This window comes from Nansenia antarctica (genome assembly GCF_963989245.1).
Source record: "Nansenia antarctica genome assembly, chromosome: 14".
In the NCBI taxonomy this organism is placed as follows: domain Eukaryota; kingdom Metazoa; phylum Chordata; class Actinopteri; order Argentiniformes; family Microstomatidae; genus Nansenia; species Nansenia antarctica.
The window spans coordinates 10214302-10232912 of record NC_137684.1 but is presented as its reverse complement, the minus strand read 5'-3'; the positions used below and the strand labels follow the sequence as shown (position 1 = coordinate 10232912).

Below are 18611 nucleotides of genomic sequence, written 5' to 3'. Positions count from 1 at the left end.
ATACAGACACACACAGATGCATACGTACACACACACACACAGATATACAGACACACACAGATGCATATGTACACACACACCACACATACACGTACACACAAACAGACAGATATACACGCACGCACGCACACATTCAGTTAGGGCAGCATACTCTCACCAACATGCATACACATATGTTTCAATACAGTAGACCTAATGTAGGATAAAGAACATATCCTGTCCATATAACATCCCAATAACTCTTAGTTAAACAAAAAGGGATTTAAGAAACAAGACGTAATGTGACTCATCCCACCAAGGGAGACTCACGTCCTAGGACCATCTAGGCACCCAAAAGGCACCATCTAGGCGTCCAAAAGGCACCATCAAGAGGGCACAACAGCGGCTATACACCCTGAGATGCCTCAGGAAAGAACAAAACAAGCAGGAGATACTGGTGGCCTTCTACCGCGGCGCAGTGGAGAGCATCCTCACCTACGGCATCTGCAACTGGTTCTACAGCTGCACAACAGCGGAGAGAAATGCGCTACAGAGAGTTGTGAGAACAGCACAGAAGATCACCGGCACCCCCCTCCCCTCTCTGGAAGAGCTGTACAACACACGCTGTCTCAGGAAGGCCTCCAAGATCTCCAGGGACCCGACCCACCCTGGGCACGTACACTTTATCAGGCTGCCCTCGAAAAGGAGGTACAGGACCCCGGCCGCTAAGACAAACAGACTGAAGAACTGCTTCTACCACAGGGCCGTCAAGGCCCTGAACACAGCAAAGGCCTAAGTTCTGGGCCCAGGACAGTCTGGACGGATTGTATGGCAGCTAGTGCTGAGGCACAAACATGTACATTTCAAGCCTGCAAACTGTGACACTTTAAATAACGTGAAAAAATACTTTTGTGCAATATGACAACCCTAGTTGACTATCTGTGCAGTATAGTACAGTGGATTGTGTACATAGCCTTTATTTATGTAAACCAGCTCCTTACCTTCTTGTGATTTTATTCTTTTTCTAAAAGTTTTTTTTTTTTTCCTTTCCTAACACCAGGGGAGCCACCCCTCCTAAATGTCGTTGTTTGGTACCTGTACTGTAGCAATGACAATAAAGTCCATTCATTCATTCATTCATTCATCTCCCCTCCCTAATTCACCATTTGAACAACAACAGTGTTCTCAGACAGGTTTGGGTTTGGTCATGACATGCTCCACTCAACCCAAAAAAAGATCTTCATGACTTCATGTGCCTCAGCTCGTCTGATTTCGAGTCCAGCAGCTTCTCAGTTTCGACCAGTGTGTTCTGTTTTTCTTTGCATCTTCTTCTCAGGGTGTTTGATTTTGTGAGCAGCTGGGCCATTAATGATCCATATTTCCCCTCTGCCTGCTCGGCTAGCTGATCAGCATCTCTTTGGAGGGAGTGGCACACCTCTGTCAGAACCTTTTTCTTTTTCTTCAGGTCTTCTATGTCCTCTAGAACGGCTTTTCTCTTGAGGCCCTGTGCAGAACTCAGTTTCTTCCTCCGTTCATCTTCCAGGTAAATCCTGTACTTTGACCTTGCAGAGGCTACTGAACCCATGAACTCCTTGGTGAGAGGTACCTTGAGAACACCCCCACAGACACAGACCTTGTCGCAGATCAACCTCAAAGCTTCCATCGACCTTTCAAGGATGTTGCACGTTTCAACCTCCTTGTTGATGGAGAATCCTCTTTCTACCGTGGCTTGTCCATGGGACAGAAGTAGAAGGCTCTGAGAAAACTTGGACAGCTCAGGGTAAGACTGGCTGAGTGCTGAGTGCAGGAACACATCAAGCCGCTCCTTCAGGGGCTGAAAGGAGAGGAATCTCTCATCTCTCGCCTCAAGAGAGAGAAAGCTCTGGAACTGTTGGACGATCACATCACCTGGAACAGGGGAAATTAAATAAATATTACTAATAGGTTAAATTAAATTCTAGTCATTTAGTTAATCTTTCATTGGACAAATACACGGCACAGTGTCTGTAAAGTAATTAAAAGGAAAGCAGTGTAGTGTAGATATCTTCTGTGTTACTATTATTTCATTCGGATGCATTTGAAAAAAGCTTAGACACTTTCACACTGACAAAAGAATGCACAGAAAATGGTCTTAGCCTACAGTAACCTATCCACTTCTACTCTCTGTATATTTTTCCTACCAGCTGAGACGCCTCCTGCCAACTGCTTGTCCTGTGTTGGGAATTTGTATTAAAATCACTAGAAGTGATAAATCATGTACTATGTGCTCATTTAAATAATATGTGAATGCGGTCAGTTGAGAACAATAGGAAGGTCACGCAAAGCCAAAAGAGAGGTTCTGTTTTTGAGCGACAAGATGAAGACAAGCTCCTGACTAAAAGAACGTTTTATGATTCAAACTGCCTATAAATTACTTATTTTTTACCTATGTGCTAACAACCATTGTATACCTGCTGTTATGATATTCTATTTTTCTGTACTGATTTTATACTTTCATAACTAATGATTAATGATAAGTCTATTCTTCTATACTATACTTTAACTTACAAAATCAAATCCTAATATTACTGTGTAACTTCAATAGTTGTGTTTTCACAAGACATTCTGATAACGAGACATTCTGATAAGGACACTGACACAATGCTCTGCTCATACAAAGTATGATATCACCATGGGAACGAGACGCTAGCAGGACACTGCTGATAACACACAGTACACTCTCGCGCACCCACACAAGAGAGGAATTGAAGGCCATGCTAACGAACAGCTGCAACGGATTTTGTACGGACAAGTGGAAAACTACTAGATAGGGGGGGGGGGGGCACCACCCAGCCCAAATGTTTAATGAATTGTATAAAGGACTATGTACGGAGGTGAGAGGGACTCTGGTCTGGTGGAGCTCTTGCAGTTAACTCGTTGACGGCTAGCTGAGACGGGCCTGCAGAGGTGAAACTAGATGAGACCACTTTTCCATGGAAATGATATTGCTTGCTGATGTGCTTGAATAAATATTATCTTAATGAACAGTTCAGTAGTGGTGCCTAATATTTGATTGGATCATATCATCTTAAGAAGTGATATCAAGGACGTCTCGTTGAGATTAAACGAACTCGCTTGTAAAGTGACGACTCAATTAAATCGATACTGGAGAAGTTGATCACCTTACACCTGCAGCATTGTTTGTACTGTTGTCTTCATCTTTGCGAGGCACCACTCTGCATCTCTGTGCATGCTTGTGGGATCCAAACATCCAATGGCCCTGATCACTGGAATTTTCAGGGGGCTTTTCTCCTGCACTTTCTTAACCATGTTAACCAGGCCCTGCATGCACTCTTTCCTGAAGGTGAGCACAGAAAGCTCACCTACCCTGCTTCCTGGCTTGCCCTGAAGTGCCCGTGACAAATAAGGAACAGACTATAAACATAGGCTATAAATTATGTAGAAGGTAAGCTTTATAGTCTAAAAAAAGTTTCTCCATATCCGCTATTATTATTATTATTAATTAATAATAATAATACAAACAGCAGAATAAGATGTACAAATTGTAGTTGGATTGGTGTACAGATAGAGCAAATCCAGACATACATCCCTGAAAAGAAAATAGGCAGTATCAAAATTACCTTGATGGCAGTTTCAGCACCCAGGCCTATGTCAACATCCTTGTAGGATACCCTGTCCGCCTCATCAACCACGTCAATTTTGGTCAGCTTCAGGGGAGTGGCGTCTTGCAGGAGCTCCCCCTTTACAAACCGCCGCAGGAGACTCTTAAAAGGATATAGCAAGCAATCAGTGACAGAACTATCCTACTAGCCTACCATTAAACAGATAATTGGTGTGAGTGTGTGTGTTTCTTTGCATCAATGTTTTATCTCAAGTGACTTGGCCAATCTATGTAAAACTGCACATGGCATTGAGGATGGATTGGCAGAGGGGCACTATTTTGCAGAGTTGTGGACCACCACAAATCCACGGGTATGGACTAGTTAATATAGATTAATCATAGTTGAATTAGGCCCTAGTGTAATGACTACCTTCAGCAGCTCACTCAAATCTTTGGCCAAGAAGGGCAGAACTGGCTCATCAGTTTGATAGTTGGTCAGGAAGGGCCTGAAGGTCCTGGATATCGCCAGGAAGAACTGGAGCTTGGCGATGATGAGGGGATCCGCTTGTGCTGCCTCAATGATGTCGTAAGAGGCAGTACCGGGGTTTGGGAGCTTCTTCTGCTTGACTGCATCCATGTACATCATGATCATTGGCCACACTAGAATTGCCCTCTCTGACACAGGGACATTTTCAACCCACCTGTGCAAAAATGGACAATGTCAGGTCACTCCAATTTTAATTGTGTCATTTTACTTCATTGTTGCCACATAAAAACACAGACATTTCAGGCCAAGCCCTTTCTCAATGTGTATTCTCAACCTACCCGTGGCCACAGAATGGTAGCGGAAAGCAGGTGGACCCAGTCAAGGCAGTGAAGTCTTCCCTCCTAGCTGGAACATTGTGGAAAAGGAAATGGAGTGCTCGAAGGAGCTTGTCCAGCTGCCACATAGTAAAACCTGCCTTCACTGCATTGTGGATGGTGTGAAGCCCACAGCTTCCAACATTGACTAGATGAGCACCATACAGCTCAGCATGCTCTTTCTGGAGGAGGTCTGCCAACTTCAAGTTGACATTTGGGCCGTCCATACTGATGGATAGAAGCTGCCTCATATTGAGTTTTGCAACACATTCCTGTGAATAGACACAGCAATTAGTATTTAATGACAATATTCATTAAATGTTTATTCTTGAAATACACTGCCATTCAGACATTCAGTAAGATATTAACTATAGCCTAATTTCCACTCATCATTATATGTAAATTACTTCCAAGCCATTCAAGCTAAACTGAACTGCTAGCCTGGTCACCCAACTTCACTCCTCAAGAATAATGAAGACAATTTGCTAGTTAAAGGACCCACAATAACCACACACACACACACACACACACACACACACACACACACACACACACACACACACACACACACACACACACACACAATCAATCAAAATCACACATCCAACAGTAACCTTATTACACCACTCTCTGTGTCACATTTATCCCTAGGGATACATGTTTATCCTTACTGACAGACAACCACCCTCTCTACCGTCCATGCCTCCTCCTCCCCAATCCCATCAACCTGTGTCGAGTCACTTGCCACATCCCAATCTCATCTATTAATCTACACTTTAGCCACACGATTGTCCATAAGTATAAGTATGAAAAATGTAAATAAACGTACTTTGATGTGATGCAGCAGGTCGTCAGCTTTTCCGTGTCCCAGGAATTGAGAGCCAATGTACCGTGATTGAACACGGTCATCCTGCCAAAACCGAATGTGGACGTCGAGCTGTTTCGTTTTTGTTGACTGGTTGAGAGACTCGTCAAACATCAGCACAAACTGGCCAGCCTTGTTAATGGTGTCAATGAGCTGCTGCTTAAAGTATGGTGCTATCCCGAATCTTATTATATATCCAGTTTTGTCCTTGCCACAGGAGAACGTCCTGGCAATGTCCGAGTCTGGAAACATTGCCTTGAAAACATCGGAAATGTTTTCGTTTGAGTTCAGTGAGTGGTGTTTCACCGCTTTGTCGAGACACCATATAATCTCCGCACGCAGTGTTTGTGCGCCGCCCAGAGCCAACCTGATGTCGGCAAAAGACGAGGCAGAGGTGGCTGCCCTGTTAGTAGCCACGGTCGTAGCTGTAACGTGAGCTTCATTGGGTGCGGCTGGTGTAACGTCGGCAGTAGATTTAGGTAGTGTTGCAACGGCAGTAGCACAAACATTTACAATAGAGAGCTGCCGCTCTCGGTGACCAACGGCGGCCTTGTGGCTAGCGCCATGCATGTGCGACTTAACCCCGTTGATCCCCATCGATGCAACACTTATTTTCTTTTTACATATACAATACGCCTCCCTGATGTTACCGGCGACTGGTTGCAGGCAGCCATGGCTTAAAGTCTGGCACATCCAACCAGGACTCCGCAAATGTACACTTTCCCATTGTTATTTTTTTTACACTTTCCACTTGGTTTCTACAAAATGATTCAAAGACATTCGTTTTCGTCTTTCGCTCTCAGGGCGTCATGTGACGTAACCTCGGGGTTATGCATTACGTTAAAGTTTCCGGTTCATCTTAGTTTTTTTAATAAAACTAATAAATTCACGAACTTTTACTAAAAGTTTTTAGGACAAACTCTTTGGACAGAGTCTAATTCAGAAAAATACATACAAAATTCAAGACCTCATAAAATCGTGATAAGACTTTTTAATACTTATTAAGGGTCTTGATTTTCCCAAAATCGATTTATCAACTTTTAATACTTTTCAAGACACCGCGGACAATGTGTGTGTGAATGGGTGAATGAGAGGCCGTTGTAAAGCGCTTTGGATAAAGGCGCTATAAGTCAGTCCATTTAACATTTCGTAAATTCGCTCTGAGAGCGCCGGAGCGCACAGTGTGTTCAACGGCAAGGGACCAAGTAATTTGATTGGACAAGAGGCATTCCATGAGTGCTGATCAGATTTCCAGAGCGAATTTACGAAGGCAGCCTATATCTTTTATTGTGTCATTTAGAATGTTGGAATGTATAGAAGTTCTGATGCTGTTTATCACTACCATGACAACGGATGTAAAACATTCTAAAGTAAGTAACTTCAGCTCAGTGCAGTGCAGTGTTCTACATTCATTTGCAAACATGGACAAAGAGAGAGAAGATATTGAGAGACAGTGGGAGGATATAAGGAGTGCTATGGAGGCCTTGGAGAAGAAGGAGGAGGAGATGGAAGGAATGGAGGTGGCCCTCTTTGAGGAAAGGAAGCAGCTCAACAGAGACAACATGGTGTTGAGCAGGAAGCAACAGCAGATGGAAATAAAGGTAGAGTGGTGGAAAGAGAAGACAGACATCTTATTGGAGGACAGGGAGCAGTTGAGGGCAACGGAGGAGGCCGTTTGGAAGAAGGCAGAGGAGGTTGAGAGGAGGAGTGAGGAGATGGAGAGAGAAAGGGAGGTGATGGAAAGAGAGAGACAGGAAATGCAACAACAGCGTTTGAAGAACAAGAAAGAGGAGGAACTTCTGAGGAAGGAGAGAAAGGAGATGGCTGAGAAGGGAGAGAGGCTCTGGCAAAAGAGGCTCAAACTAAACAGAGCTCAACAGGAGCACATGCTCAAAACATGGAGCGACACTGATGCGCTGACTAACCAGAGAGGACTGCTGGAAGAAGAGAGAGAGAAGTTAAAGAAGAGGGAGAGCAAGATGAACTTGAGAGAGAGTGAGGAAATGGAGAGGATGGAAAGAGAGAGACAGGAAACCGAACAGCAGCGTTTGAAGAACAAGAAAGAGGAGGAACTTCTGAGGAAGGAGAAAGAGGAGATGGCTGAGAAGGGAGAGAGGCTCTGGCAAGAGAGGCTCAAACTGAACAGAGCTCAACAGGAGCATATACTCAAAACATGGAGCGACAGCGACGCCCTGACTAACCAGAGAGGACTGCTGGAAGAAGAGAGAGAGAAGTTAAAGAAGAGGGAGAGCAAGATGAACTTGAGAGAGAGTGAGGAAATGGAGAGGATGGAAAGAGAGAGACAGGAAACCGAACAGCAGCGTTTGAAGAACAAGAAAGAGGAGGAACTTCTGAGGAAGGAGAGAGAGGAGATGGCTGAGAAGGGAGAGAGGCTCTGGCAAAAGAGGCTCAAACTAAACAGAGCTCAACAGGAGCACATGCTCAAAACATGGAGCGACACTGATGCCCTGACTAACCAGAGAGGACTGCTGGAAGAAGAGAGAGAGAAGTTAAAGAAGAGGGAGAGCAAGATGAACTTGAGAGAGAGTGAGGAAATGGAGAGAGAGAGAACAAGAAAGAGGAGGAACAAGAAACAAGAAACAAGAAACAAGAAGAACAAGAAAGAGGAGGAACTTCTGAGGAAGGAGAAAGAGGAGATGGCTGAGAAGGGAGAGAGGCTCTGGCAAGAGAGGCTCAAATTGAACAGAGCTCAACAGGAGCATATGCTCAAAACATGGAGCGACAGCGACGCCCTGACTAACCAGAGAGGACTGCTGGAAGAAAAGCTGAAAAAGATGCAGACAAGGGAGAGCATTATGAATGAGAGAGAGAAAGAGGAGAAAGAGAGAGAAGAATTGAAGATGGACAAAAAACCGAGGGAGGAAGCTCTGACAAAAGAGAGGCAACGGATGGTGAGTGAAAAAGAATGAATAGAAAGAGATATAATCTACAGTAGTCTATAGTCTGACATCTGAGGCTGTGTTATGGTTGGGGGGAAATGTGTAGGCTATACCTTGACCTAACTACCATGATCTGCTTCCTGATTTGTGGACCAAAGTCACTACTCTGACTTTGCATTCTACCTCCTCTTCTTTCACCAATCACCTCTAACCCCCTTCTGTCCTGTTTTGACTTTGTTGCATGTGAACATGGGCCATAAGGATCACCTAACGGTCACCACAATCGCAGCAGCCTGGGCCCTGAATACCAGCCTCCACTCAGACTAATCCCAGCCAGCAGGCTCAGGTAATACATCCCATACACTACATGAGTGTGTGAGGGTTTGTGTGTGTGTGCGTGTGTGTGTGTGTGTGTGTGTGTGTGCGTCCATACAGTTCATTATCAAGGTATAACAAAAGAGCTTAAAGTATTATTTCCAGTGGAGTGGGGCCTATAGACTAATATAATCAGCTGAGCTCACTTGACATTGGCCCTGCCTGAATACAGTGATTCTGTTGCAGGAGATGGCTTACTGACCTGATTGGCTAAGGAACTGGAGAGGAGAGGAAGGAGCGGAAGACAAACTTATTATTGATAACAAACTTGATTATAAATGCTTTCACCATTTCATCTGTGACTACTTTGAACTGCAACTAGGGAGTTACTACGGCAATTCTTGAATGGCCAAGTCAATCTTTACATTTAATCCAATTGAACATAATTTCCTGATAAGAGTTTAGGCAAAATGATCTAAAAACAAACAAGTGAAGATGGCTGCAGTACAGGCCATCCCCAGACAATACCCAGCATCTAGTGAGGTCAATGGGTTGCAGATTAGTTATTGCAGTTATTGCATAATCCAGGGTTCCCGCACCTTCTGAAACATCAAATTCAAGCACCTTTCAAGGACTTTCAAGACTCAATTCCCTCAAAGTCAAGGACCCAACACGGCATAGTTTGAGACGCATCTAGATGAGAATTGATATAATAGGAACTATCCGCTCACAGACAACAATTAAAAAGAGAGGCTTGAATGTGTGAACACTAGATGGTCTCTTGCCTTCTCTATCACAGAACAGCAAAACAATATATTGTGAAATATGTGTAAAGTTAAGCAATACAGAGACTTATTTACTAGTTGACGAGCTAAGAAAAACATTTTTGAATATATATTTTAAAAAATAGAGAGAGAGAGGAATTCAAGCACTTTCAATGACCCATGTCTATTTTGAAAAACTTTTAAGGCCTTGATTTTTTTTCTCTCAAATTCACAAACTTTCAAGGATTTCAAGGACCCGTGGGAACCCTGCTGACTGTTCACAGAAGTTTTATTTCAATTTTCAAATAAGAAAAACCCCTGACCCGACATGTACTGTACTACCACACCACTCCTCCCTCCATCCCTCTCCTCTCTCCCTCCTCCCCTGTCCCCTGCTTGCTTCCTCCCTCCATCCCTCTCCTCTCTCCCTCCCTCCTCCCTCCCTCCTCCCCTAGCCCCTCCCTCCTCCCCTACCCCCTCCCTCCTCCCCTCCCCTCTCTCTCCTCCCCTCCCCCCTCCCCCCTCCCTCCCTACCTCGATGGAGGGAGGAAGCAAGCAGAGCCTCACCAGGTGTGTGCGGCTGACAGTGGTCCTTCAGATCCTCCAGCCTTTCACAAACGGTCTCCATGGCGACACCGCAGTCCATCCCTCCGCTGGAACTGACCAATAGCAGGCGGGGCTCCTTGATGCGCCGAGCCCTGGCGCCGATGGGCCGCCTCCCATCGACCCTCACGGCCACGTTGACCACGGAGCCGCCGTGTTCAAAGGCGATGGGGGGCGTGTCACTCCAGCCACCTGGGGGGGAGATTACTGCTGTTGACTGGTGGTGTGTTCATAAGAACTTGTAATAATAATAATAATAATAATAATAATACATTATGGTCAAATGCCCCCTCCATGGCTGTTCTCGTTTAACAGATGGATGGTAAATGGACTGCACTTATATAGTGCCTTTATCCAAAGCACTTTACAACAGCCTCTCATTCACCCATTCACACACACATTCACACACCAATGGCGGCAAGCTACCATGCAAGGCGCCGGCCCGCTCATTGGGAGCAATTTGGGGTTCAGTGTCTTGCCCAAGGACACTTTGACATGTGGCCAGCCGGGGCTCGAACCGCCGATCTGCCAACCTTCCAATCATTAGACGCCGACTCTACCTTCTGCGCCACAGCCACCCCACATTAGACTTATATAGTGCTTTTCTAGACACTCAAAGACGCTTTACAAACTGAAAAGATCGAGTAGTAATAATAAAAAGAAACAAAATAAATAAATAAAAGAAAGTATAGGGGCGTAATTGAGGTAGTGCTGGGGACACATGGGAAGGGGAGGGGGAGAGGGAGAGGGTTAACTGGTGAAGCCAGAAGTAGTGGGTTTTGAGGGCCTAATATCTCCAGGCTTACTGCTGTGACTGGTGGTGTGTTAACACTAGAACAGCCGTGCCTTTTTTACCTACTAAAAGAGCCGCCTCTTTACAATGCTCAAGCTGCTACTTACACACAACGACCACTAGTTGGCCATCTGTTCAATTAGCCTGCTTCCTACACAGAAAAACGGCAAAATAGCTTTATACTATTGATGTGATTTTGAAAATGTAAGGATACTGGGTGGTAGAACACACATATCTAGGAAAAGTCATGAAAGGAGGGTCCTGAAATTTGATAGAGTGCAAAGATATAACATTTTTCTTTAGTCACAGAGGTCAAATGACCCCTCATGGCTGTTTTAGTGTTCATAAGAACTGGTGAACCAGGCCTCTGCGACTCACCTGATAGGTCCAACCTGGCAGGACACTCCACTTCCTGCCACGCCCCTATGGGCATCACCTCGCCACGACCGATGGAGACGTACGCCTGTGCTGACATCACAGCTTGGCGTAGCAGCACCTGCCCAGCCCCCTCGTAGTGTCGCGCCGCACGCACTAGCAAGTCTGTCCTGTAGAGGGCAGCAACACATCCACGCAGTAGGTCACACTAACACTACTAATACTGCATGTATTATTGACTCGTGTAAATGACAACATAATGATCTGTTTCCATTGTCGCAAACTCAAAGGCTGCATCACGATAATCTTGACCGGCTTCATTTCTAATACAGCCACTTTTGACTTTTGGATTTTTGTTGCAAGTAATTTACATCTAATTTAGGCTTAAGAAGGTACAGTATGTAACATTTCGAGCTTTCTAAAAGCTTCCTAATGGTTGTAACGACTCTACGTTTAATAATTAGCAATCAGGGAAAGAAAGAAATATTTCATGAACGAATCCTGTTTTGGTCCGGAAAAAGCACATTCAGTGTTCAGGTAGTCAGGTAGTGTGCTGGTAGTCATAGTAACCAGGTAGTGTGCTGGTCGTCATAGTAACCAGGTAGTGTGCTGGTAGTCATAGTAACCAGGTAGTGTGCTGGTGGTCATAGTAACCAGGTAGTGTGCTAGTCGTCATAGTAACCAGGTAGTGTGCTGGTAGTCATAGTAACCAGGTAGTGTGCTGGTAGTCATAGTAACCAGGTAGTGTGCTGGGTGGTCGTACCTGCTGAGCCAGTTGAGTCTCTGGGCGGCCAGGGTCTGCACCCCGCCAGGCAGGTCCCCCCGCTCCAGCAGAGAGAAGGCGTGGCTCCAGGCACGGTTGGCGGCCGGCCCGCTCCTCAGACCCCCCCTGCCCTCCCCGGCCAGACAGCCCAGCACGTCAGCTATACAGGCCAGGCAGCGGGCCGCCACGCCCAGGTTCTCTTTGCTCCCTGCCGCGACTGGAGGTCCCAGAGAGAGAGAGAGAGAGAGGGTGGAGTGTTAAAAGGTGCGATCTCAAATTCATAGACAGAGCTTTGTGTTACTTTGAGATATCTATGTATCCCACTCTGAGCTCTCTCAGAATGAACCGATAGAGAGCAAAACGCAAAATTCTACGCTAAATACTGGTGGGAAGCCTGCATGACCCCATCGCCAGGAAGTCCTCGTTTTTAAACAAAAAATGTCTTAGAACCCTAGCCTCATGCCTTTCAGTGCCATTTTAATTATGCAATCAGCTCATGGTACTGGAACCTCAACAAACCTCTGAAAACTAAACTTCAAACAGCACAGAAGAAATTAATTAGAGTGGTGTTGGGCTTCCGTTACAAAGCGCACGTTGGAAAGGCCCAATTCATGGAGCTTCAATGGCTGCCAGTTGAAGCCAGAGCCAGTCAGATGCGTCTTGTGACAGTCCACAGGGTCCTGAACAACAGAGCTCCGGCTTACTTTAATAATCTCTTTGAGAGAATAGCACACTCATACAACACTAGAGGAAGCTGCCATAATCTAGTCCCCTGTAGACACAGTAAAAAAAACAGGAGAAGTTTTGTTCACATATACAGGCGCAGTGGAATGGAACAAGTTGCCTTTAAGCATCAAAGAAACTGACAGTACCGCAGCTTTCAAGGCTCAGAATACAGCTGTTTAGCAACATCCCACTGTAAACCAAATAGAGAGTTATAGGACAGGAGAAGCACTTGTATGTTCCAGGCTAAATTATATACGTCTTGGAAGTTTTTATGGACTTGTTGGTTGCTATTGATGCGCTTTGTCTTCCCACATCAAGGACCTGTTTGTCTGTCTGTTCTGTTGTACTGTATGACTGTATGGGAGTGTTGTACTGTATGGGAGTGTTGTACTGTATGGGAGTGGCTGTTGGTATGGCCCCTTCCCCTCGTGGCCCTTTTTAACACCAGGGACAGCGACGGAAACAAGTCACAGACTTTATCGCTCCATCCCTGACAATTACAAGCATCATTGTCTCCATCTATGTATTTGTATTATTGTCAATAATTCAAATAAAAATAAAAAAAATCGATAAAAAAAAACATTTGGAAACGAGCCACTCACTGGAGTCTAGTGTGCTCAGCAGCGCCTCCTGCTGGCCTCCCAGCACAGCAGCTCTGAAGCAGGGCAGGAGGCTGTGGTCACTGTGGCCCTTCAGTGTGTCCGTCACTCTCCTCCTCCCTGCCAGGAAGAACAGCTCCTCCCTCCAGCCCAGCTCCGCCTCCTGGTCAGCCAGGGACAGCACCTCCCTGAGAGACAGCCTCCAGGCCCTCTGCCACTGCTTCAGCGACCCAGGCCCGCCCAGCAGCCAGCCGACGCCCTCCTCCAGCCCTACAGCGCCCTCTCTGGGCTGGAAGACCGGGAACAGGCGAGCCTCCAGGAGGGAGCGGGGTCCGCTGGACCCCCACAGCTCCTCAGACCTGCAGGGGAGGAGGGGGGAGGTGTGATGGGGGGGTAGTGGTGGTCTAGTGGATAGTGAGTTGGACTTGTGATCGGAAGGTTGTGAGTTCAAATCCCGCCTGAAGCCACACCACTACTAGTGTGCCCTTGGGTAAGGCACTTAGCCCTCAGTTACTCCAGGGGGAATGTCCCTGTAATTCGTAATTGTAAGTCGCTTTGGATAAAAGCGTCTGCTAAATGGCAAAATTTAAAATTAATTATTATGTTCTGCTCATCCACCTGAGTACAACAGCTAGTCACATACTGTATCATGTTTTCAGTTTGAATAACATGCAATAATACATAGTTTATGCATGCAATAGTAGAAATAGCTAATTGTTTTCATATCGACAATGCGTGTACAGCCCACACAGATCTTGTAGAGGGATGTTAAGTAGTTATACTGAGAGTGGTGCTGCTGCTCCCATTCATGTCCCCTGGCATGGCTACATGGCTACATGGTAGCTCCCCGCCAGACAAAGAAAGCTCAAGAATGGAAATATTACTGAAAAAAGTGTCTAGATGAGCTGGGTTTCAGGTTTAAGGCAAGGTCAAGGGTCATGTTAAGGTTAATGTTAAGACAGGGGGTGGGGTTAGTCTCTATTCATCTCTATGGTGGTTAGTCTCTATGGTGGTTAGTTTCTAAGATGGTTAGTCTCGCCACGCTATCAGTCCTACTGTATCTCAGTGCGGTCGTAGAGGTCTCTCCAACTGTGGTTGAGGAAGGTAGCAGTTCCATGGTCAGAGGCGACCTAGAGGAGAGGGAGGCGTGGGTGAGAGGCAGGGGCGGAGAGACGGGGGGTGTCTCAACTGTCTCTGCTCTACTCCTCAGATCCTTCTTAGCTGCACTAAGGAGCACCATAGGAGATATTTTCTGCCTGCCCTAATAAGACTGTACAACTCCTCCTCTGGCTGGCTCGATGGGGGTGATCAGAGTCAGGCTGGGGGATGTTAAATACATTACATTTTTACATTTTTGGCATTTAGCAGACGCCTTATTCCAAAGCGACTTACAATCAATACATTTGACTAAGCAATCCACCAAAATCATCAATCCACCAGTCGTAGCAGGAAGAGTAATCCAGCTCAGGCCAGGGGCCATTGATAGAAGGAAAAACCTTCTTCTATCACCTTCTTCTAAACCTAACTTTTTTTTTTCATACTGGACTGTTCTTACTGTGTAATGTTTCAGTGGTTTGACTTGAAAACATGCTTCACTGTCCCGTTACTGACGCAGGGCACTGTAATGAGAGCAAGAAAAAGCGTTTTGTTACCTCAAGATCATCAGAAGCCCCCAGCGCTGTATAAACAGTGAGCTTCAGATTTCCAAGTTGTACACGGTGTCCCTGGATGATGATGTCATTAGTTAAAGCCAGCTTCCGGAGGTGCGATGAGGAGGTCACCTCCAGGCCTGACAATAAACAACCTGACTGGAGCTCTAGTGCAGAGGTTCCCAAACTTTTTTTAACCAAGGCACCCCTGAAGCTTTTCCCCTTCTCCAAGGCACCCCAACTCTACGAAGATTTAAAAAATGCCTCGGAGCTTAAACTAAAAACAATACACGATGAATTGGTTTGAAAATGTGTGTTTATATATAATACATAAGTATTGCCCCAATGAATTTTAACAAGATAATAAAAGTCATAAATGAACTGTAATGGATGGGCAAGAATGCATAGGTCAGTCAAACTATCGCTAAATTAAATAAAATTGTGGCCCTCAAGGATTGTACAATATGGGAGGAGACTCAGAGGGAATTCTTCACACAAATAAAATATCAAAGGCCTGTATAATCAAACAATGGAACAATGCTTTTTTGGGGGGCTTAAAATAATGCCTTAAAATGTAATTCTCATTTCAATGCTCATTCTGAGATTATTATTTCACATCTGAACCAAACGGGTATAATAATTTAACAATAATAATCATGACAGAATTGTAAAAATTGAGAGAAATACAAAACAAAGAAATATGTTGTGCGCATTAGTGGGACACATGCGCCTGCTTTTGGGAGCAGAGTCTCTTTATGCGGGGAGAGATAGTGGACACCGCGACACGCAGGTCCTGTTCCACTGACAGACGCGTGCGTGTCTTGTTCTTGACGTATGCTAGAGAAGAAAAAGCCAGCTCGCACAAGTAGGAGGTTGGGAAGGGTAAAAGCACCTTGATGGCGCTCTCTGAGAGAGATGGATATTCATGTCCCACAAGCAGTCAAAACCTATCCAAACCTAGCTCACCATGTTTGAGCTTCAGTGTGCGGTCCATAATGAGCTCTGCCAGTTCATCTTGAGCTTTGCTGCTCAAACTAGCGGCTGATGCTGATGAGAGGGGGTTGAACGGATCCCGGAGCCAGTCGAAGTCTTCGTTCATTGGAGGGAAATAGGACTCAAATCTCTCCTCCAGCATACGTAGGTGCGCAGCGATCAGATTCAAGAAAGACGCTGACTTGTGTGCTGCGTCATTGGCCGTCAACGTAAACATTTGTGTTTTTCTTGGCCACCCCGTCTTGCCACCGTCTCAATTTGGATCGGAATCCGTTCAGTTTGTCTGTCGCTGTCAGGATATTCTCAGCCTTCCCTTGCATTTTTATGTTGAGGTCATTAAGGTGGCTGAAAATATCTGCCAGATAAGCAAGCTTAATCCACCACGATTCATCTTCCAATTGTTCTTTGTATGGCAAGTCGTGCTCACTGACATCAGTTCATCTTGGAGCTCATAGACACGGGATAACACCTTGCCCCGCGACAGCCAGCGGACCTCTGTGTGTAATAAGAGCCCCTCATGCTCGGACCCCATCTCATTGCACAATGTGCTGAACAGCCGTGACTTCAGCGGGCGTGATTTTACATAATTAACAATTTTCACCGCTTGGTCCAAGACTTCAGTGAGGAGTAGTTAGTTAGTAACTAGTAGGCCTAGTTAGTAAATTAATATCTTTCAAATCTGAAAAATATATATATTATTTGCTTATGAACTCCATTGCACATGTAATAAACAAACGTTTATTCATGTATTATTATTATAATTTTATATTATATATATATTTTTTTTTTTTTACGAGCAGATTTGGCGGCACCCCCGGACAGGTGCCGCGGCACCCACTTTGGGAACCTCTGCTCTAGTGGACCCTGGGGACAAAGTTCAAAGGTTAATCAGTGACTTGAATCATTTTCGAGTAGTCAGTAATATCAGCTGATGTTGATATGGTCCTAAAAAAAAAAGAATAGTTAAGTAATTACTTTTTGCATACAAGCCTCAGATATCCTAATGACAAGCTACTACATTTTTTCTACATTGAGATGATGTGAATGTTTGAAAAGGGGGTGAAGAATTTGTATAGGCGTTGTTAAGAGAAAATATAATAAATAAACCTCTCTTTCTTTCATGTACCCCATCGGGTACAGATCAGACCCTCAATAAAGGAAGGATGCAAGTTTGAACTATTCATATAGTGAATAAGTGAATATGTCAGAATATGTAAACAGGCTCTGAGACTGAACGCCTCCTGACCTGCAGATGGCAGTGTTGGATGACTGCTCCTGTCGACAGGCTGACGTCCCCCTCCAGCACTCTGTTGATCACCCTGCCTCCATCGTCCACACAGCGGGGGTTCTAGAGGGATGGACAGACATCAAGACATCAGTCACCCGGAGTTTAGGATAAAATTCGCTTTGCTCTGCGTCGTTTGGTGCTGTGAGAACAGAGACGGTCATGTTTCTTACCTGCGCTACTGCGATATTGGAGAACGGTGCAGATGCAGCCGCAGGCGGACTTGTTATGGTCGACGTGCTCAACTTCGCCCCGACCAGGAAGCAGTCACTAGAAGACTTAAATGAACTTCCGGCTTTTCGGAGATTTAAAAATAAAAGCTCGAAATATAAAATGTCTATTAAAACGCGGATAGAGATATAGGCGGTGGGCCGAAGCTGTCTATCTGCTTTCGTTTGTGAAATGATCGATCTACAACTACGGACTAGTTGATTTTTTCATATAAGCTAAATAGTTTTTTTTGGAACATGTTTCCGTCTGTTGGCAGCCGATTTTCGATCGACGTTTTATGAAAAGTAAACTTACGATCCATAAGTTAATAAGGAGAATGATTGGGGCTACTATGCCGCTAACCAATCAAAACCTGTTAAAGCGTCACCTGACTTGACGTCTGCCAATGATATTCCTTCAAAATACGTAAACAAGGAAGTAAACAACGTATTATCTGGAAAGACGAGAAGACTGAGTTGTTTCGGATAACTTTACTGTCAAGTAATGTTTCAGGTAAGATTTGCATGTCATACTAATTCATATCACATATTAATGAACACGTCCATGTCATGTTGTGTCAATACAAACATGTTCTAATATGCTATTTTAGTGAAAAATCCGACCTAACCTCACCCGCGATTGTGAAGCTAATTAATTAACAAGCTAGTTATCTAACTTTAAAGGGTACAACAGCTAATTTACCTATGTCAACTATGTCTATTCTCAATAATTTCAGTAATAATTGTGCCAAATTGGGACCAAATTGACGAGACTAGACAAAGATTCAAGTTTAGATTCAAGAACATTTATAACACTAGTGTGTTTTCGCAGTGCAAACACAGACACATGTCTGTACATGGTAGGTTGTTAGATTTGCGCGTGCATCTCCCTTTCGCGTCCTAACGATTCCCAACCAAGTTGGGCGCTCCGCCACGCCCCCAGCGGGCTGCGTCCTAACGATTGGCTCCGCCACGCCCAGCGGGCTCCGCCCCCCAGGCTGCGCGCACTCAGGTCAGTGTGTGCTCAGATGTCAGGGAAAACGTGGAGGAATATCCTCAATTGAAGGCTGCGCATCTCTTTCCTCGCTGCAAGATGTCGATGCCTCGCTGCAAGATGTCGATGCAAGACTGCCGAGGCAAGGGAGTGGGTGAAGGCAGCAAAACACTCCGGGGTAACATGGAGGGTCCAAAGAACCATTCCATGTCTGGCAAAGCGCGTTCTTTTCAGGGTAACAGTTAAAATGTCTTGTGCCTGCTCCAAACAGTCACGTATCAGGCGGATGGCATTCACATAGGTTCTCAACTCCTTCCACTTTACGTTTATATAGTGA

General features: G+C 45.2%; 1 protein-coding gene across 1 annotated transcript in view; it reads right to left on the bottom strand.

The window, feature by feature from the left end:
* Positions 1 to 18611, bottom strand: part of LOC308169823 (L-fucose kinase-like) — a gene marked incomplete at both ends in the record, with an annotated part of 111761 nt that overhangs the window by 9162 nt on the left and 83988 nt on the right. Inside the window, 4 exons of the mRNA XM_080544564.1 lie at positions 9853 to 10080; positions 11060 to 11226; positions 11820 to 12036; positions 13148 to 13503. Coding sequence (XP_080400690.1) covers positions 9853 to 10080; positions 11060 to 11226; positions 11820 to 12036; positions 13148 to 13503 — 968 coding nt within the window. The remainder of the gene's footprint in view (positions 1 to 9852; positions 10081 to 11059; positions 11227 to 11819; positions 12037 to 13147; positions 13504 to 18611) is intronic.